The 22,350-nt window shown below is 52.2% G+C and overlaps 1 protein-coding gene across 1 annotated transcript; it reads right to left on the bottom strand.

The window, feature by feature from the left end:
* Positions 1–14,076: 14,076 nt before the first annotated feature.
* Positions 14,077–21,158, bottom strand: OSR1 (odd-skipped related transcription factor 1). The gene is given in 4 exon segments (XM_041754074.1): positions 14,077–14,880; positions 14,882–14,993; positions 15,757–16,456; positions 20,847–21,158. Coding segments are annotated over 3 exon segments (981 nt in total). The 5' UTR covers positions 16,425–16,456; positions 20,847–21,158; the 3' UTR covers positions 14,077–14,679.
* Positions 21,159–22,350: the final 1,192 nt, after the last annotated feature.

Here is a 22,350-nt window from a genome sequence, read left to right as displayed (position 1 = left end):
AAAGATAAAATAGTTGGTTGTAACAAAATTAGCAAAGAGTTATAATGTCCTTACTATTCAAGAACATTACATATCAATTTGAAAATAAACCCCCAAAAAGAAAAGAAACAATTCACATAAGAAGACAAATAGTAACACATGAAACTGAGTGTTCAATTACATTAGAAACAAAAACACAAATAACAAAATATCGTTCTTCACCTATCAGATTAACACCGGGTAGATAAAAACATCACTTACAATAACAAAAAGTTAGAAATAAGCCCAGCTTAAAAAAAAAACTGTTAAAATATTATGTTAAGTAGATATGTAGGACAGCCCCACTATTTCTCAACCCTGGTACACATGCCCTTACAGTCCTGCTGACTGTCAATATAATGGGGTTTATTCCCCTGATTAGGTCATGTTATATGACAGTTGTTTTCAAAATGAGATTATTCTGTTGGGCATAGTCTGATCATATGAGCCCTTTAAAATGAAGAGTTTTCTCCAGTTGGTCACAGAAGCAGCCAGAAAGTCCAAACACAATAAGGATACGATGCACAATTGCCAGCTTGCAGATCAGTGAGGCCACACGTCAGGGAGACTGGTGGCCTCCAGCTGCTAAGAGTACTCCGTAGCCAACAACCAGCAAGGATGAGAGGACCTCAACCATACGACCTTGAGGAACTAAATTCTGCCCTCAAGAATGAGCTTGGAAGCAATTTTTCCCAGAGCCTTCAGAGAACCTTACCCAGCTGACACTTTGCTTTTGGCCTTCTGAGATGTGAGCAGAGACCCCAACCAGGCCATGCCGGACTCCCAACCTATAGAACTGTGGGCTGTTTGAAAGTGCCAACTTTGTGGTGATTTGTTACACACCAATAAAAAAAACTAATGCAAATACATTCACACAAAGTATTAATAGGTGTTTTCATTAAAGGTGCAAGAAAACTGGCAAATGTTTAAGATATAATACTTGGTTTTTTAAAAGGAATCAAAACCAAGTATACAATATATTCACTATTTTACTTGATATGCATGGAAGAAAGACTACACAAAAGTATATCAGAATGGCATGAGAGGTAAAATCTGGTCAAAGAATTGAGTATTCTAAAAAAAAAAAAAAAAAAGAATTGAGTATTCTAAATTTCTCCCTTATGCTTTTCTGACCCATTTTTTTTTTCCAAAATGAGCATATATTACTTTAACAAGCAGAAATAAAATCAGCAATACTTCGACAACTGCCAAGAACAAAGCATCTGGTTTCGAGGGGCTACTGAAGTATTTCAGCTACTTTATCAATCAGATGCAAAAAAGAATACTTAGCATCCTTATATTACAAATTAAGCTCTGCTATGAAATAATAATACATAAACACAAGTCAAACGTATGGGACTGTTGTCCTGACCACTTCAGGGCCAGTCCCTGATGTGACATTAATTCTGGAGCCTGTGCCTGTCCAGTTTAGCAGCTGAACAGCCCAGTCTCAGACGCTGTGAATGAACTTGGGGAATGCTGCAATATTAGCCTTCTCTGCTAATCCTGCTAATGCACTCACAATCTATTTGACAGGCTGCCCATCACGGCCCCTCTGTCAGGGCGAGCAGTGTTCGGAGGTGGCTGTGACAAGGGGATTACAGAAAGGACGCCCCGGAGGACAGACTGGCCCTCCCTCTGCTGCACTCTGACTAGCTTTGTAGATAGGCCGCATACCACAGAGGGCATCGGATTTGTCTTCAATATGGACCTCTTGGCACAGAGTACCAGAGGGAGACGTTCACCAACCCAGGGGGGATGAGTGTTTACTGACAGCCACGCCATTCTCCAGTCTCATGGAGAAAGACAAGAAGGCAATTGGAAGGGACAATTCACAGGGCTAAGGTTTCTGGATCATTCCTTAATAGCAGAGCCCCCCTTCTCTACAGAGACCCTGCATGCTCACTCATGTGATGAGTCATCACACACCTCGGCCCCCTCCTTTCCCTCTGGTTAGCAGGATCCTCAGTGAGTGCTTGACACTCCATAAAACTTACATTTACAGCTTGGTATTCATTAAATTAGCAGGACCACTTTATTTGCCTTCTAAATTTTCAAGGATTTCATTTTAAGTGTTTCATTTAAATACAAGGCAAGATGGAAATCAAAGGCACAGTCTTCGTACTAGCAGATTATTATTTGAAAAAGCAATATAGGATTTGTCCAGAGCAAAGCCGCTATTCCTTTTCCTGAAATAGTCCCTTCCAGCTAGCCCCCATCACTCAAGCAATAGACAGCTCCTTCTACTTTACTTTACACACATGGTTCTCAAATGATCAAAAGGAGACTCTTTCCAGAAACAGTTAACTAGTTACCGTCTTTCCTCATGAAGTTTTCCTCACCCTCATAATCAATCGAGCCAAGGCTTTTTGGCTTCCCACTCAGCTAGGAACATGTTCTCGGGCTCAGGTACCACAAAGGACATAGGGAGTGCTGAGACAAACAGAACTGGCCCAGGTCTTCAAGGAGCCTGCAATCTAGAAGAGATGACATTAACCCAGTGTTACAAGCGCTCTGAGTGAGGTTTCTGTACGAGCACCTAGGAGACATCCCTGGACCAGGCTGTGGAGGCCAGAGTTTGAGGCCATGTCCTGAAAGAGTCTAGTCTGGGGGACCTAAGTTCCTCTTACTGCCTTCTCCAGCTGTATTTTGGCCACACTGATCATTAGTGCCTCTACTGCGAGATGGACCTCGAAGGTTAGCTGAATGTCTTAGCCACGTCCCATCAGGACAGCACCCAGAGGCCCACCTGAGGCTTCACTGTCTACTCTGTCATCAAGTCCTCAATGTGGTGAGTGCTTCAACATTATTCAGGTTCACAAGCTTGTAGTTAAATGAGCAGAAACGCAAAGGAACCTCTCAACATACCACACTGCCCTCCTCAAACAAGCCACACCTTCTCCCCCTGGAAGATGAGGACAATAGCTCTCACGCAGGCAAGAATCAGACATATGCTCCTGCTCCCCGTTCTCCCAGAAGGAGCTCCATCCTGAATGAGACCTGTGGCAGATTGCCCCATCGAGTAGGAGCAGAGGCTGAAGGCCACAGATCCTCGTCTTCATCATTCCTTGGCCTGTGCTCAGTACCCCTTGGAAGGCCCAGAGCTTTCTCAGCCTACTCCTCTTATCTACTCTCTCCCTCCCCAGGAGTCTTCACCCTTCTGGGCAGGACAACCAGAAACCTCAAGTACTGGGAAGTAGTAGAGGGTCTTGTGAGTGCGTAGGTTTTGGTGTCTGAAGAACCAGAATTGAAGGCTAGTTCAATGATATACCGCGTCACCTGGCGCAAATGTATACTTCCACCCTCCATTTCTTCATGTAAGAAAATGAGAATAGTATCCTTGGACACCATCTCTCAGACAACGTTTGGCACATGGTAAGGACTCAATAAAATATCTCCTCCTAGCATATCTCCTAAGTCTGCATCTAAAAATCAGCTCTTGCTAAGGAAGGAAGGGTTCTCATGAGAAAATGAGGGATTCCAGAACCCTGGGGAGCACGTAAGGGTTTGTTTTCAAAGGGAGGTAGGCTCTGAAATCATCCTGCCAACAGAAGTACTTTCAATTAAGGCAATTTCTGTTGATCACTTAGAGGCATGCCTCCCAGGCCAAAGGAGAATGTGTACCAAGGAATACACCAGACATTAAGCCCAACTTTCTGGCTGCACATTTACATGCGGATTTTCTGGGAACCTCAAAGGACCTGGTGCCAGCCAAGCAGGCTGAAGACAATCACCCATTGTAGAAAACAATGAAACCAACAAGCTGGAAAAGTCAGAATGGATTTCGCCTGGCCTCTGCAGGCTACACTAACAGATCCTCACTGATAGTCATGTTCCTCATCTTTCTGGCCCATACCTATTGTACAGCTCAGAGTGATTTACGTGACAGGGAAGTAAGCCAATAGTAGACACACAAAGAAAACTCTAAACACTGCTTTACATTTTTTCTGCCATTCAAAAATGTGCTCTGCTGCCAACTGTAAAATGACCTTAATATCTACAGATAAAGTCCATGTACTAGCCAACTTTGGCTCACTCCCTAATTTCAGATTCTGAAGATTACAAACAGTAGATGAAGTTGACAGGGATTCTTTGTTAGCTCCTTGCCACATCTAAGAACCAGTCCAAAGACAGAAGAGATCCTGCCGACCATGGGGGTGGCAGCAGGGCTCCTGGCCTCCTACAGTTGGCCTTATGCAGAAATCCCCATGTCAACACACCAGTATGGTTGGTGTGGTCTCGCTACCACGAATGCTTTCCTCTGAAACTGGAAATGAGTGTGCCTTGTTTCTCTAGAAATAAATATTTATGATTCAAATCTCTGTGTTCATTTTTTTTTTCAAAATTTGTGTTTTTGTAATTGTCCTTACTTCAAGACCAGTTGGTTTACTTTTATTGTGCTTCTGGGACAAGTCAGAGAATGCACATGCTTCTGCGGATTTCCTAAACGTGAGACTGATTTTCTAATCACAGCTATTTCGATCCATGTATGTCTGCTGCACAGTTCTGTAAACCATGTGCGAGGCCTCTGCCCGAATCCGCATGGGTGACGTAACCAGCAGCCTTGCGACTAAAGAATCAGAGGGTGCAGGAGAGAAAAACAAATTTGGTTTCTCACTCATAGCAAAAATGGACATAGTCGACCATGTCAATGAAGTCTGAAAAAATGTTTATGGCTCTCCCGAGTACTATTTGAATTCTCTTTGCTCAAAGATATTTTTGACACCAAAAGAAGCTGAAAAGCTGGGAGTGAAACTAAATAAGAAGATGTGGATAGTCTTTAGCAATATTATTTATACTTATAGCACAACTTTAATTTTTCTCTAACCAAAACTGTGCAAGTCAGAAAAGATGAGTACTTTTATTCTCGTTGACAGTTAAGGAAATTGAGGCCCCAAGAGGTTACAGGATTTGGCTAAAGCCACCCAACAAAGTTCAGCAATGAAACATGTGCCAAGACACAGGTTTCCTGCTTCCCAGTTCCTTCTATCTGGGTTATCTACTTAAGTTGCCCTGACTCGTGGAAGTAAACATTATGCAACATATATTTGGAAAAAGTAAAAACTATTGCTCTCAATTTGCATGATGTTCACACTTAGCCTGGGCTCAGGTACAAGTCATAGATCTTAATCAATAAATAATATTAACTGAAGAGAAGTTTTTTGCTTTAATAGTGATTCCTCCCCCTGCCCAGTGCAACACTAAGAAATCTATAAGGCACAATTTTAGAGAAAAAAAAAAAAAAAAGAGCCTAGCCTGTTAGGAAAATTTGGACTAGGAAGGAAACTAACGTAGTATTTTAGGAAAGTTTGGACAGATTCCTGAAACTCCATTCTCAAAAATTTAACAAAGCCTAAAAATCTATGGACATATTTATATTAAAAATTATAACCTGAACACCAGACACAGGAGTAGGGTGAAAAAGAAATCCATGCACCCTACCACTAGATACATTAGATTTTTTTCTTTTCATAAACAAAATAATACAACACTCAATTATACTGGGTCAAAATTCCAGACATTATAGCTAATCTAAAAATATCAATTGTTCTTTTTTTTTAATCAACAGGGACCCTACATACCAACATCTGAAAATAGGCAGAAGTTTTGTAACTTTATAATAAAATACCACCCCAGAGCATTTTATGTCAAAACATAAAGTGAGAATTTTGTATTACAAAATTAAAAACACCACAATGCATTAGAGTGACAACCCAGGATCGTGTTAGGACAAAAATAGAAGTGATCCCAGGAAATGGGAATTTGTGGAGAAATTTGTCACTTAGTCTCTAGTTTCATCAAGCCAATAAGAGTTCACTTATGCAACACAATATTCAAAGGGCCACAGATTACCACTCAGGAAAAGACTGAGGGAGGACACCGGGGTTCTGTCTTTGTCTGCCTGCAAAGTGGGGCTCCTCCCTGCTTTACCCAGGTGTATCTGACTGAGTGGGCAACCAAACTTGCACCATCACGTAGAGGTAGCAAGGCCTTCTGCCCTACCCCTGGAAGAAACCATGTGCAAACAACAAAAAGGACCTCTCCCCTCCTAGTCTAGGTAGTATCAGTGGAGGCCTGGTGGGAATCCTGAAATCCCACCTCTTCCAAGTGGTAAGTGGCACCGTTCTATTCCCAGAGTGCCAAGGGAGGCCAACTGGGGGACCTGGACATTCACCCTCACGTGGTAGTACTGAAGTGGCACCCCTTCTCCCATCATGTAACAGCAAGGCAAGGGAAATTTACTAAAACATATTTAATTAGGGCAGCCCAGTGGCTCAGAGGTTTAGCACCGCCTTCAGCCCAGGGCGTGACCCTGGAGACCCAGGATCGAGTCCCACGTCCGGCTCCCTGCGTGGAGCTTGCCTCTCCCTCTGCCTGTGTCTCTGCCTCTCTCTCTCTCTCTCTCTCTCTCTCTGTGTGTGTGTGTGTGTGTGTGTATCTGTGTGTGTGTGTTCTCATGAATAAATAAATAAAATATTTAAAAAATATATGTAATTAAGATTCCAGAGTCTCATAACACAATACCAAAAATGTCAAGGGTACAACTGGAAGTTACAGGTCAGACCAAGAACCAGATAAACCTTAACTTGAAAGAGAAAAGATAATCAAAGCACATCCACATCAAGATCACACAGAAGCTGGAATTATCTACAAGAATTTTAAAGCAGCCATCACAAAGATACTTTAATGAGCAATTATGAACCCTTGCAACAACTGAAAAATAGTCTCAGCAAAGAAGTGATAAAAGAAGGAAACTAAAAATATGCAGAAGGGGAGAAAAAAAAACCATTGTAAAAGCAAAATCACAGCTACATACAATAGACTTTCTCTCCTCTTGAGTTGTCTAAATTATGTTTGATGGTCAAAGCCAAGAACATAACATTGTATGACCTGGATGTCAGTGTATGTAGAGCAAATATTTAAGACTATTCTGTCATAAACAGGGAGACTAAAAGGGCTTAAAATTTGGTGTCGTAGGTCTGGCTGCTATAGCAGGGTATCATAGACTCACTGGCCTAAAAGGACAGGCACTTATTTTTCACAGTTTTTGAGCCTGGAAGTCCAAATCAAGGTGCCAACAGATCCAGTGTCCAGTGAAAGTCATCCTCCTGGTTTGTAGATGGCTGTCTTCTTGCTGTGCCCCCACCACCACTACATGGTACGAAGAAGAAGAAGAGAAAACAAGCTCCCTCAAGACCCTTATAAGGGCACTAACACCACTGATGGGAGCTCCACTCTCAGGTCCTAATTACTTCTCCAAAGCCCCATTTCCTAGTATCATCACATTGGGGATAAGGATTTCATCATAGGTATTGGGGGAGGGGGGCATTCAGTCCACAACAGGAGGTACGGTTTCTACATTCACTCAAACTGCTAAATCACTGATATTAGTAGATCTTTGTGGTGATTTTATAGTTCTCGATCTTCACGATGGTGGTGGTTAGAACAATCTACCTCTTCCTATCTTTGTGGGGAAATAGCATAAAACTATATGCATACATTGTACCAGTATCAATTTTTCTTGTTATGATACTGTACTATCATTAAGCGAGGTGTAACCATGGGAGAAAATGGGTGAAGGGTACATGGAATCTCCCTCCACTGCAACTTCTTATAAATCTATACTTAATTCAAATTTAAAAGTTTTTTTTTTCTTAAAATCAGAACTGTTCTAGATCAAAGGATGCTAAAGATACAAATGCAATGTGAAAAACTTCGGGTTCTGATTTTTAAAAATTCAGATGTTGGGAAAATTGAGAGAACCTTTAATGTAGATGGGACATTTGATGATGTCAGGCAAAATTATTATTGATAATAATATTGTGGTAATACAGCATAACACCCTTATTCCTATGTGCGCTAGATTATCTGGGGCTGAAATATAATGAAGTCTGAAACTATCTTTCAAATAGTTCAGGGAGAGAGAAGAATATAACAAAACATGATCAATTGTTGACTTTATGAAGAAGATGCAAGAATGTTCTTTGTCCTATTCTTTCAGTTTTTCTATGTGTTTATATATTTTCATTTTAAAAAAGTTTGAGGGATGGAATGGTGGCAGGATATGTGATAAAGCAAGTATAGTAAAATGTTAATTGTGGAACTTAGGTGGTAGATGACTGAGTGTTCACTATAAATTTCTATTGTTCTGTATGCCTGGAAATGTTTAAATTAAAATATGGGGGAGGGGGAGAAAACTGAGGAAACCTACCAAAACCCAGTGCCCTCCCCCAATACTTCTAATCCTCCCTGGCCCAGTTCAATACATACTTATGATATAGTTCAAAGAAAACATCATTTGCCAGGGGCAAAAGCTTGCCTGGTTTCTTGCCTGGAGAAGCCCTAGCAACGCCTCACATTTTTCCCAAAGTGGTAAAGCCCCAATCGCTGCCATGGTCCCAATGCCACACTGAGGAATCTCCCATGAGTACTGCCGACTGTCAAGGAGAGACAAACCTGAACATGTGATATATATTAGAGCTTCAAACAAACAAAAAATAAAATAAAATTAAAAATAAAACAATTCTATCATGATGGTGGCAGTTTTTAACACACTAAAGTTAGGAACTAATAGAAAAAGAAATTTAAAAATATAGAAAAGATTTAAAAAGATATATCTATGGTGCACAGATCCCTGTAACAGCTAACAAGAACTCTCTGAACCACTCCACTCACTTTGGAGTGACTCTGCTCAAATATTTCAGTGTTGGCTGGTCTTTCTAAGGACAAGGCCATAACAGAAACCATCCCTGACACCTACAGCACCACACCTGCCCTAGTTCTTCACCTACCACAGCCCTGTAAGAGGAGCTACGTGAGATACTGAAGATATTCTGAATTCTGCACAGAAACAGTCAGGGCTTGACCCAGGTTAAAAAGAAGTCAACCAGCCTCTCAAGTAGATATCATTTAAGGCAAGGCCTGGATTCTCTGGAAGCTCATTTTCCTTCTCTGGTCCTTTGAGTGGTGAAGAATCTAGCTCTTCCTGCTCCATCTCCTCCACCTTTATTCCATGTCCCCTGTAAAGTTTCGCAAGCCACCATCTACCTACAGTCTCCAAGGGGTACCCACTCCTACCAGTGACAAAAAGCAATCCATTCCTGCCCTTGCTATCAAGTCTCACAAGCAAGAGTTCAATGAAACCAAAGGTTGAAAAGAAATTAATTATGCTTACACCTCCCCAGAGATGGCTGACTTGCTAAGAGCCAATTCTATGTTTAGAAAGAAAAAAAAACCAAAAAAACAAAATTGACTCCACTCATCCATCCACCCCACTTTCCAAAGTCCTTCTATTTTCTAATTGCTGGAACTGGAACTAGCACTGGCCAAGAGGGGCATCAGATAGCCGGGGCTTGGGGGGCTGGGTAAGAGGAACATTCCTGCAGATCTGTGCATGAAACAACATTGTACAACTACCTTTTCTTTAGGCTATGGACACTGTAGTACAAATCAAAGAAAGCACAAATCCAAAGACGATTTGTCATTGGGTGTGTTTGCAAAGTGAAAGACCCCTTGCCACCTACTCGGTCACACTTCCACACACATGGGCCCCTCCCCTGCCGGGTCCGACACCTCAGTCTGCACCCAGCTGTTATTTTCTCCCTAGGCATATGCCACAGAGGAGTGGTTAAGTAGGGCACTTACATTTTATCACCCGCCTTCCTCTCTCTACCAAATATAACAATAATCTGTGAACTGATTTATCCATTTGTCTCCGTGGAGTTAAAGAAGGCCTCCTCCAAGTTTTCAAGGAAGGTTCACGACCACCAGTCCATGTGACATTCTTCTTCCATCCCATTTCATTATCTCTGGGTGCTGAGACAGTGGAGACCAGAAGAAGATTCTCTCAGGAAGGCAGCTTGGGAGGCAGGCTGCTTCACCATGCTGGGAGAAGCACCTCTAGTCCCTTCACGTGGTGCTTCGTAAACGCCAAAGCTGTTCTGCAACACGTCAGGGCCCCTTGTTGGTTCGAGTGGTGAATAGATGATTGAGAAAACGTGTATAACTTTGACCTCTACACCAACTGAGCGAGGTAGGTGGGAAGGCTATTACCTCCACCCACCGCAGAAAGAAAAGCGAGGCTCAGAGAAGGGCAGGCACTTGCCCAAAGCTTGTGAGTGGCAGGAAAAGCTACGACTGGGTCTTCGGGCCCCTTCCCTCAAAGGAAATGCAACTTCTTCTTCTTCCACTGACACGAGGTTTGGCAACCCCCTCCCCTACTGTCTCATGTCGCTTGTGAATTTTTCATCTGAAACTTATGCAAACTGGGCCCAACCACCCCTCTGGCTCTCGCAGCGGCCCAGGAAGCCGGGCCGAACGGGCAGGGTGGGTGAGCAGGCCTGCGCCCCCGAGAGCTCCGTGGGCTGGAGGGCAAGAGGCCCTGCTCAGAAGGACGAGCTGCGCCCCGTCCCCGCGCCCGCAATCCCAGGGACCGCGGGCCACCAGCGGGACTCCCAGGGGCTCCAGCCCGCATCGGCCGTGCGCCGCCCTCTTCGGCGTTACCAGCTCCAGCCCGCACCCGCCGACAGCGGGGCACGCCCGCACCGCCAGCCCTCCGCGCTCCCGACACCTGACGGCGGGCACCGAAGACCGCGGCCACTGCCCAGGTGCGCCGCGGGACCTGGAGCGCCGCGCCGAGTTCCTTCTGCGCCTGCGCGCAGAGCATGCGCAGTGGTGGAGGCGGAGGGGGTCTAAGGGGGGGAAGCGATGTGGGCGGGGCTAGGGGAGCGGCGTGGGCGGGGCTAGGGGAGCGCTGCGGGCGGGGCTAGGAGAGCGGCGTGGGCGGGGCTAGGAGAGCGGTGTGGGCGGGGCTAGAACCCCGCCGCAGCTGCTGCGCGGAAACCCAGCGCGGAGAGAGCGTTGCTAACCGCGAGGTGCCAGCTGGCGGGGCCCCGCCGGGCACTCTCCCTCTCTCGGGGCGCCCACCAACGCTTCGGGGTGCGGACCCCATTGTACGGGGACGAACGAATTCTCCGCGCGTTTCTGGCAGGATTCGCAGGGCGGGGCCGGGAGATGTGCGAGCCGTGGTGTCACCGCCTGTCTGTGACGTCACAGAACGGAGTAACCGAGATGCGGCTGCAGACGCGGCGGAGCCCTGGCGCTTCGCGCCGGAGGCCTGTGTGACGTCACACAGTGCTGTGCTAGTGCTGTGGGCGTTGGGGCGGGATGCCTTCGAGCCGGCGCTGGAGACCCCGGGATTCCAGGGGTGGGGTCGGGTGTGCTATCACCGCCGGTTCCGCGGTCTTGGAGCTGCGGTGGTATCGGGGAGCCCTAGACCAGTCCACTGCGTTTCTCCCACACCCAGGACCCTGTTAGCCCTGACTCCCGTGGCCAAGAGGTCTGCAGGGGAAAACGGCCCATCCTACACCCCGGACCTCTGGCTACATTCCGAAGGAGGAGGTGGAACCTTTACCTCTTACTTTGGGGAGAAGCCCCTGGGAGCCTTTCCCCAGAGTGCTACTGACCTCCCAGAGCGGGGAAAGCTTCAGGCTGCTTCCAAGGTCTCCTGCGCCTTTTACCCATGCAGCAGAGGTCCAGCCTAGTAGCCCCCCCCCCCATTCCCTTGCCCCCCACAGGAACAGCTGGCCTAGCTGGCTGCGTGGGGAAGGGCCCCAGCTGGACTCTCCTCTCCCTTCCTTCACTCCCTAAAACCGACCTAAGTCACGCTGCGCACCTGAGACCAAAGAAGCTTCATGTCTGAGGACTGGGGTCGAGGGAGGAAGAGGAGGGAGAGAGATGGGATCCCGGAGGGGTGTATCAAGTTGTCCTCTTGCAGGGTGGGCAGGTAATAAAACCCACCCAAGCGTCTTGGGCATTCTCGTTGCCTGTTCTTGCTCCCCACAGAGTAGGAGCTGGAAACTGCCCCCAACCCCAACCGCATTGCCTGGGAATTGTAGCCTGTGTGGTGTCTGGGGGCCCGCAGCCCCAGCCTGCCCTTCCACTTGCTCTGCTGTTACTACACAATCTCTGAAACGACTGTCAGGGTATAGATGCGGCGAGCTGTGCTGAGAAATGGCTTCTGGGTCCACCGGGATGATCGTGAGCCACTGGTAGAGCCAAGCAAGGTGGAAACATTGTGAGTCAGTGGAGGTCTTTGGTCAGTGCCCTGCCCCACTCCCCAACGCCTCTACAAACCGTGTGCTGGGAATCCATCGTCTAAGGATGCACACTTGATATTGAAAATCTCTCAATTCCAGGGCCCAGGACGGAAGGCTGGGGTTCAGGTTACCAGAGATGAGGTGGGCCAGAATGGAAAAACCTCCCCTGTGAACTTCTCGCATTTCACAGCCTTCATGAGGTCCTTGGAATGAAGCTAACTGCAGAGGCCCTAGGTGTCCCGGGGGAATGGGAGGTGGCTAACCTGCGATGGGGGGATGGAGGGCGGGGTGCAGGGGCAGGAAAGAGATCCTCAGAAAGAGCAGAGGAACTGAGGAAGGTGCAGGAAGGTGCTCTCTCGGGTCCTCGGAGACGCCCACAGCTTTCCGTAGAGGCTGTGTGTAACCAGACACTGTCGTTTTAGAACAGCCAGGTCCCCAGACCTCGGAGAGCTACTAAAGGAACTGATGTGGCTCCTACCATGAGCCCTAACGTAAGCCTTAAGACCTTACTATGGCCTGCGCTGGCTGGGGATAAGCCCTCGAAGCCCCCAACCCCCCCCCTCCCTCTCTGAACCCAGAAATCGCGGTTCTCTGGGATCCAGACTCCGTTTCCCTCCTGGGGAGCGTCCCCCTGAGGCTGGGGGGAGAAGGGCTGTGATCTTGCTCAACCAGCGGAGATATCCCGGCGGAGGACCGTCGAGAAGGCTTCGAGGGCACGACCAGGCATCTCGGTGAGGGGTGGGCAGGGCCTGCGGCGGAGGGTCGGTCTAGAGAGTGCATCGAGAGGAGCTGTGGGGCGGACACCGTGAGGTGCCCCGGGGTCCCGGGCCGCCCCTCCAGGCCTGTCCAGCAGGGGGCAGCGTGGCTCCGAAGGCGGAGGCCGGGGCTCCCCGCGCGGGCCCCCCGAGGCCACTGGGGCGAGTTGGGCTCCGCAACGTCGCAGCTGCGAGCCCCGCGCTGGGCGGGGAGGGCCGCCCTGGGGCGGTGGGGATGGTGCGGCCCGAGGCTGGAGCCGTTCGGCTCCTACGGCCCGAGCTGGCTCGCTCAGGTCGCAGGGCCCTGCCCGGCCCCCGGGTGTCCGCGGCCGGCGGGACACACGAGCCCGAGGCCGGCGGGACACACGAGCCCGAGGGGCTGCGCGCTCCGCCTGGGAAAGGCCGAGGGCGCCACCGCCTGCACCGCCCCGCGGTCGGGCCTCGGGAGCTGGGCAGCCCCGCCCCGCCCCAAGCCGGAGAGCCCCCGGCGGCCTGGCCTCTAATTGTGGGAAAACGAGACGCCCCGGGGAAGGTTCAAGTTGTGGAGGGCCGACTCAGATTTCCCCTCCTAAACTTCCCGGGCCTCCCAGGGCGCCCGCCCCCGCCATTCCTCGCAAGGCTTTGCAAACTGCAGGGAATCTTCGCGGGCGTGGAGCCGTGCCCCAGCCAAAGAACTGTGCCCGGGGGTCCTACTGGAGGGAGGGTTGTAGGTTGGGGGCTCTGGGGAGGCAGCGATGATTGTGCAGGTGCAGCCGGGTACTGGGGACCAGGGGTCGGTACTTGTCCCGAAGGACACCCCCTTCCCTCCCCCGAGCAGCTGCAGGAGGCTGGTACGGAAGCCTTTGGTTGAAGAGGTGGGTGACACTCTGTCCCTCTTAGTGGACCCTAAGCGACCCGGCATCCGGAGACGTTGAGATTGCTCACGGCTGATGTAGTGGCCGCGGGCTTGGCCTCTATAAACCCCCAGCCCTGTGGAGTTGAGGCCTGGGGACGCTGAGACCTAAGGCCGAAATGGAGGAGGGGAGTGAGAAAATAATCCCGGGACGGGAGGCGGACCCCCACTGGGAGCCAGGACGCTTCCCCAGGGATCTCAACCCCATCACCTCAATAAGGCGGGGCCGGGGAAGTGGGGCAGGTTGGAGCCCGTAGAGGAGCCTCCCTGCGTCCTGCGTTTGGGAGGGAAAATACCTAACCTACAATGCCTGTAAAATAACCGTTTATTTCATATTTTTAAAAAACTCCAGTGATAAATGTCCGTTACCGATGGTCAGCATAAAGTGCCAATCGCAATACAACGCCCTGCTCCTAGCCGGCTGCTCGCTCGTGGTGACTGGGCGGCGGAGCAGGGAAGCCGGAGGCGCCCCCCCCCCCAGCCCCGGGGCCGAGGCCCCCAGGCCCCCCGCCCCGAGGGCTGCGCTGCGCGGAGCAGGGAGGGGGCGTCCGCGCCCCGCGCTCCCAGGGCTCCCAGGGCCGGGCTGCTGAAGCAGATACACGGATTACACTTTTGCAGGCTCCCGGGGTGGGGATGGGGACGGGAGGAGGGGGTGGAAGCTGCGATCGCAGGACTTCTTTCCCGCTCCCCTCTCTCTCCGCAGGCAGAGTTACAAGCTTATATGGTCAAAGAAAAAAATAATAAAGAAAACGTATAAAATAACAATAGAAAAAGTAATACTTCTGGGAGAGGCGCCGCTGCGGCTCCGCGGAGCTTTCGTTCTTTTTTTAAATGCAGTTTCCCTTCCGCCACGTGAGTACCGCCTTTTGGCCAAGACTTTAGCCGCGTCCTGGGGGAGCCGCCCGGGCGGCTGGGGTCAGGGCTCCGGGCGGGGCTCTCGAGTTCCGCGTGCGCCCGGGACCCAAGGGACAAGTTTGGGATTGGGGAAGGTCCCGGGCACCCCTCCCGCTGCCCGCCAGAGTCGCCTTCGGCTTCTGGTCCCTCTGGAGGAGGGGGCAGCGTGACCCAGGGTCCTGGTGACCCGGAGGCTCTCTTTAGCATTTGATCTTGGAGGTTTTGAGCTCCTTCACCTGTGAGTGTAGCGTCTTGTGGACAGCGAGAGTCCTGGACTGGCAGAAACCTTTCCCACACTCTTGACACTTGAAAGGCTTCTCTTTGGAGTGAATATATCTGAAAGCAAAAACAGAGAAATTGATCTTTGCAAAATGAGGTAATGTTGTAAACAGTTACCCAAGATCCTCTCCTGCTGCAGTGGGGCACTTGCCCCCCAAAGGAAGGGGGGAGGTGGGGCGCACCGCATGTGGAGTGGGCAAAATGAGAAATTTGTGGATAGAGTAGGGACGTGAAGGAAACCCAAAGGCAACGTCTGATCCATCGGATGCCTCAACAGGTCCAGCTTTGGCTGGTCCCTGCCTTCCCCAGGAGGGACAAGCAGAGTTTCCTTATAAGGCCTGGGTTAACAATAAAGGTGAATGAGGGAACCTAGGGGGAGGGGTAGATGATTTGCTGGAGCTGTGCTGCCCAGGCTGTCAGCCTAGCTAGCCGCATGTAGTCATTAAAATTAAAATTAAGTAAAACTAAAAAGTTAATCTCGCAGTCACACTAGTGCGTTTCAAGTGCTCGGTGGTCACATGTGAAACAGGTCCCACTTGGCCATCAAGGCAGAAATTTGTATTGGACAGCACTGCAGATGGAAGAAGGGGTGAGGAAGCTGTCTGGAGTTCACGGAGACCTGACTTAGGCTTCCCATCCTTTCTCCACCCACGCCCCAAGAACCTATCCCTGAGCCTTGTATGCCTTCTTTTGCTATGTTAGAGAATTCCCAGAAACTGATGCTTGGAGCCACAGCAGGGCTCAGGAACCACCTCATTAGGGAGGAGGATGGTGAGGACAGAGACAGACAGACAGCTGCTCTGGGAGCCACCCACAGTACCTGTGGTCCCGTAGGTGGTCTTGCCTCCGGAAGGCTTTGTGGCAGATGTCACAGGTGTAGGGCCGCTCATCGGTGTGCGTCCGCTCATGGATAAGGAGATTGTAGGACTTAGTGAAGTGACGGCCACAGAACTTGCAGACAAATTCCTTCTTGGTCTTGGAAGGCAGGCGTCCCCTCGTGGGCTTCTTTTCTGGGGATAGCTTGGTTACATCCAGGAGGGCACCCAGCCCACCAGCGGGGGAACCGGGACCCTCCCCCCGGCCAAGCTTAGATGGATCTTCTTGCGTGGCAGCCAAAGCCAGGTTGGCAAAATCAAAGCGTGGCTTGGTCTTGAGCGAGGAGGGGCCGCTGCCTCCAACAGTGATCTCGGGCTTCGGCTGGATTACGTGAGGAAACCAGGGAAAGGCAGGCAGTTGGAAGCGTGTGTCCACCAGGCTGGACACAGCGCCCGGCATTTTGGAGAAAGAGGAGCGTGGCAAGTGCACGGCAGGGTAGCCTAGCGTCCACTGGTGCAGATGCACCGCGTGCAGGGCACTGAATCCATACAGGTTGGGCAGGTGGTCCGAGGGCACCGTGGGCAGGCCGTTCACTGCCTGGAGGAAGGAGTAGTTGGTGAGCTGCAGGGATGGATGAATGGGCACTGGCGCAGGCAAGGTTTTGCTGCCCATTGTGGTAGTTGCCGGGTGTTCTCAATCTCAATCTGTAAAGAAAAAAGAAAAGAGAGGGAAGAGAAAAAGAGAAGTTCAGGGTAGGTCGCCCTTCCTCCTGAATTCCAGCCCAGCCACACCCTCTGCCTCCCCCGTGACAGATGCTGGAAGTCTAAGACCCCACTGAGGGAACCCACTGCCCTCACAGAGAAGATGGAACCCTCTCTGATGCAAGGGCTCCCTCCGAATGGCCTTGGCAGAGACACACAACTTGCCACAGAGACCAGCAGGAAACCAAATCCTGTGCAACTCAACAACTTAAGTGAGGGCCTCCAGGGTACAGAGTGCTGAGAAAGGCAGGAGCACCGGGAAACGGGTGTGTGGAAGTTCACATCCACGCCAGCCCGAGTCCACACGGAATTGCACTCCTGCAAAGAGAGCAGGAACTTGGAATTAGACTTATACATTCGCGCGCAGATAAACACAGAAATGCACAACAGCAGATAAACACAGATTCGCACGTTCTGAAGCAGAGTTGGCAACAAGGTACAAAGATAAACTGAGATGATCCGTGTTGTAGTCCTAAACAAAATGCAGGAACTGGCCCGAATGTGTCCACGGGGGCGCATGTGCGTGAGCACACACACACACACACACACACACACACGGGGGATCGTGTGGAACTCAGGAAGGGGCTCACAGAGACAGCACAGCACAAACACACACACAGATCTGCGTACCTCCCGTCTCCTGTGCATTAAGCTCTACTAGCTGATCTTCAATTTGGCTTCCAGAAGCCTTGTCATCTTTCTCCTCAAAACTCTCAACTTCGATGTCAAATTTGCTTTTCTGCCTCACTGTTGGGGAGCCCTGTTGACACCACCCTCTCTGCGGCTGCTTTTGGATTGACTCCTCACCTTAGCCCCTGGGGATCCCCTTCTTTTCAGCGAGGGCATTGACACCACATTCCTTTCCTCATTCTGACATCAGCAGTCACATACAAGGGGGCTTCAGTGCCTTCCCTGCCCCATTGAAAAGAGAGCAGTGCCTTGGGGCTCTCTGGATGTTTACGCCTGCAGTGACACCTGGGCAGGTGGGCATGCCCTTGGGCAAAGCACTGAAGCTGGCCCCTCAGCTGCTTTAATCTCTGCCCCTCCAAATGCAAGGCCAGGAAGCTGAAGTGACCGGCAGACTGGCATCTCCTGGCCTGCTTGGTCAGGGTCACCAGCCTCCATGGACAGATCTGGGCTCTGCAGAGAGAACTTTCATCTCCGAGCCTCCCAGACTGTCCTAATTAAAGCCAAATTGAAGATCAGTCTGTCCCGTGGAGGCAAGAACGGAGAAGGAAAGTAGAAAGTTCACGGGGGCCGTGGGAGGCTCAGGTGCTGAAGGCTGACAGCTTCCCTAGCCTAGCTTGCCCTCAGCCCTGGGCCACAAGGCCCAGTCAGACTCCGCAGCCTTTCACTGCAGCAGAGCTTTCCATGGAGGAGTGCCCTGTCCGGTCAGGAAGGAGTAAGGGCAATCCTGACCCAGAAACGCTTTCCCTGGGAAGCTGGCAGAGAGGTCACGGGCTGAATAGTGGGTGGTAGGGAAAGAGGCCCTGCTGGGAGTGGAAGGTGCAGAACAAGGAGAGCCTGCAGAAAAGTCCCGAGGCGGGTTACTTCGCAATCATCTGAAAACCGAGCGTCAAGGAAGCAATGAATTCAGCCTCCGGGCTAGGGGGAGGCACAACTCTGCGGTGACCTTGCCTCTGGAGCTGGAGCCTGAGTGCCCACCCCGGTGGAAGAGCCAGGGCCTCCGTACCAGTCTTCTCTCCTGCTGGGATCACTGGTGGCCCGGTGATCCTAGAGCCCCAAGATCATCCTAGAGCGCTAAGACAGGGCGAAGTAAAAATAGGAATTGGGCCCCAGGGAAAGCAGGGGCCCTTTGGGGTTGGGGGGAGGGAGAAGGAGAAAGAGAAGACTCTCCAACTTCAAAGGTTGGCCCAGATTTAGGCGAGGTGAGCGCTCTTTGATTTGCTGTCACCTCTTCTTCCCCCTCCAGGCACAGGAAATCAGATCCTTATCTCTGGCTCCCCGGGGTGCGCCAGGCGCCACCCGGGCCTCAACTTGCTCCTCTCGGGTCTCGGCCTATCCCAGGCCCCGCCAGCGGCAGCGGCGTCACGGCTCTGGGCTGCACAAGGGCCTGAGCCCGCGGTGCCCCGGTGGGGAACCCACCAACGTCGGGTACTAACCTGGCTTTTCCTCGCCTATCCCCCGAGCCTAGAAGGCCTTGGGCTCCATAGGGGGAGGGGGCATTTGCAGCCATCACTGCTCTTGGGAGCCAACCTTTCCGGGCTATATGCCCGATCTTGTTTCCCCCAACACTCAATTTATTTTCTTCAGCAGCGCAGCCAGTTTCTTATTTTCTGCCGCATTCCGAGGCCAGGGCTCCCCAGGCTCTCGCCAACGACTTTCCCGGGGACGAAATTCGTTCGAAACGTGGCTCCTTACACTAGTACCAAGAATGGGCCAAATGCACGATCCGGTTTCAGGCGGTCAGCTAAGAGAAAAACACAGTCTCACACTCGCCTCTCCAGCTGGAGAGGATGGACAAACTCTAGCCCCTCCTGGTCCGGTTGCCCTGACCCCGGAGCCCTTGGGCGAACGCTTTAGATTTTTAAACACGAGGGAAAACACCTCTCCTGGGGCCAGGCACCCACTTGGCAAGGAGCTTGAGCCTCGGGACCTGGGAGGTGACGGGGAGAGATCCCGACTACAGGCAGGCAAAGCCATTCGCGCTTCCAAGCCCGGGTCCGCTGCGCAGCGCCGGCGCTGCTTCCCTGGCGCGGTGGAGCGCCAACCTCAGGTCTTCAGCCAGCCCTGTGCCGGGCATTAATGAAGTGTGCAGAGTCTATTAAAGTGGTTTATTCGGGGCTAATTGAGCGTGAGCGAGTTAACTGCTTGCATTAATGAGGACGGAGAGAGCTCCCCGAGCTTGCGCCTGAAGGAGCCCAGCAGCAGCCCCAGAAAATCATCCTTGACATCGAATCCCCAACACGCGTGGTGACAGGCGTCCAGACCCCTGGCTGGGGGACTAACCACCGCCAGATACTTCTGTGGGTTCTCCCAACAAACGAGATCGAACGAACCCCTCGGCTAGGCGGCCATCCCGCCGCATTTAAACGCCCGCTGTGTCCTTAGCGATCTGTTTCCCAATCTTAATGAAAGCGCAATCACTTCGGGCAGCCCAGGATAGGACATCACCCACCGGTGGTCCCCTGTCCCTGTCAGCCCTTCTCCTCTCTGGGAGGTGGTGAATCTGGGAGACTAACCAGCTTTGCACGTGGTTTCTGTTCCCAAAGGCCAGCGCGCAGCCCAGGGTCCCCTTGAAATTTACCAAATTGTGGCAACAAAGAAACCCTCGGAGCCCCTTTGCACTCTGAGAGGCTACCCCGCTACTGCCCGTGCTGCTGCTGCTGGAAAACCACTGGATGTGGGTTTTCATTCTTCCCATCAGAGCCATTTCGGGAAAGAAATCAGTTCCGCGGGCAGCCCCTCGCCTCTTTCCCTCTCCCCTCCGACCTCCCCTGTTTCTCCCGAAGGCTGAATTCGGGGACAGACAGGGGAGGAAACGAATTCTTCGCTTATAAGCCCCAAACCCGAGACCCTCACGGCACCCATAGCGCTTCCGCTGCTCGGGCGTGGGGTCTCCAATTGGGAAGTAGCGTTCGCGCCCCCTGCGCGGGGCCTTGCACCGAGACGGGTCGCGGGTTACTCCCCAAGGCCTTGGCCACGCAGAGCAATCATCCTACAGAGAACACCCCGAAGTCGGAGCACAAGTGCGAGGCGGGGTCAGGCTCGCGTCCCCGCGCTCCGGGTCCAGCCCGCCTGATACCTGAGCGCAACTCCGCAAAAAAAAAAAAAAAAAAAAAAAAAACAAAAACAAAAAAAGCAAAAACAAAACCAACGTGCACGAGCAGCGCGACCTGGCTGAGGCATGCACCTGTCCCTGCGCCGTCGGCTGCGGCCGTGGCCATCCCTCCGCTCCCTTTTCCTTCTTCGTCAGCTAAAGTAGGTCAGACGGAGCTAGGCGCGCGTCTCGGGAAAGTTAGTGCTCGGGAAGTTTCTTCGGTTTCTTAGAGGGGGGCCCACGGGCTGGCCTCCGAGGTCCGCGGGCACCTCGCCCGGGTGTCTGGGAGCCCCGGGGCAGCAGGGAGGCCCGCCCCCTCAGTCCCCGGAGGTCACAGGCCGGAGACCCCGCGCGGAAGTCCCTGCGCCCGCACCCCAACCCCCCTGGGCTGCAGCTGCTCTCACTTTCACAAAGGTCCTGCAGCCTACGTTTGGCAGGAGGAGCTTCCTTCTGGGGCACACAGAGAGGAGACACCCGCCGCACGGTGCCAGGGGACCCGGGGTGCCGCGCGCACCCCCCTCGCCGAACAGGGGCTCCCGGGGCTGCAGTTACCTCGTTCCGCGGCGGTCCCGGGCTGAGGGCGTCTCCGGGGCTCCGCTGCGGGGGACCCGGGAAGCCAGAGGCGCTGGATTCCACAGGCACCCCCGGAGCTCTAGAGTCCCGGCCCCGCTCCGGCTGCGGGGACTCTGCGGGGACTCGGAGCGCCCGACGCGCGGGAGCGCTCGACTGCCCCGGAGGCCTGCCCTTCGGGGGGGTGATGAGCCCAGCTCGCGGCTCCCCGGTTGGGTCTGAACCGGGAGCGGCTGAGAACTTGCTGGGGAGAGACCGAGCTCCGACTCACTCATCCCTTAGCACCGAGCCGCCTACTTATTTTAATCCACCACCCTCCTCCCTCCCTCCCCCTCTCCCTCCCTCCTCCCCTTGCCTCAGGATTCCTCCCCTCCCTCCCCTGTCCCCCAACCCTGCCCCGCGCCTGCGCACTGACAGACAAAGTTTTGCTGACCCGGGCAGCAGACTTTGGCAGCTGCGCTCACTTCGCCCCGGCCTCCCCGGACCCGCGTCCCCCGCCCTTCAGTCCCGTGCGACCCCTTCTGCATTGTTGGGCCCCCGAGGGCACCCCTGGGGTGCTAGAGGCAACAGCCTCAAGCAGAGGAGAGCGGGCTGAAACTGCACATTCCGGGGTCCTATTCCTGCGCGCCTGGGACAGAAGCCTGTGCACGGGGGCCGGGGAGCGGGGCGGGTACACCAGGATCCCCGAGGCGTAGCTTGGACTCCAGCGCTCTTCGGCCCGGGCAGAGTCGCCCTTTCTCCCAGAATCCCTCCCCAGAGGCGTAGGGCCCTGGGTATCCAGCAGTCCCTGGACTTCCAGTGCTCACCTCCAGGGCAGCAGCCCAGACCCCAATGCCTAGGGCTGACCTCAGACCCCGGATTATGGAGGTCGGTGGAAAGATCGGAGGTGGTGGAGATCAAGAGAGTTATTGTCCTAGGATCCAAACTCCTCTGGGATCCCACCCTAACACACAGTTGCACCCTCCAATCTTGTATTCACTTGTTTTGGGAGGATAGGTTGGGAGTTTGGAGAGCAAGCTGCAAATTTCCTCAGCTCCAGGACCTCTGAGCCCAAAGAGATGGTTCAAGTGGCACTTGGGACCTAAGGAGAGGTTAGGGTTCCGGCTGCAAGAAATACGGTCTTCACTGCTTCTGCCTTAGAGAGAGTACCAATACCTTACTGACTGCTGGGCTCTGGGAACTGACCTCTAGCTGACCCCAGCCCTGACCTCTCCCTGCCACCTCTCTGGAATACCCAGACCTGGATTCAGGAGGAGGCAAAGGTTTCCCAGGACTTGGGTGGGTCCAGATTTATACCACTGCAGTTCCAGGGTTTGCCCAGGGTTGCTGCTGAGTGACCCACCCAACCCTTGGGGCTGAGTCCTGGACTCAGTAGGTCTCTAGCATATTAGGACCATGTCCTCTGGGGAGGAAACAGTGCTATGTCCACCTTCACTCTGATCACTCTGTTGTCATTCTCTGACCTAGGGAAATGACAGTGGAAATG

Source organism: Vulpes lagopus, chromosome 5 (genome assembly GCF_018345385.1).
Source record: "Vulpes lagopus strain Blue_001 chromosome 5, ASM1834538v1, whole genome shotgun sequence".
NCBI lineage: Eukaryota > Metazoa > Chordata > Mammalia > Carnivora > Canidae > Vulpes > Vulpes lagopus.
This window is presented reverse-complemented; position numbering and strand designations above follow the sequence as displayed.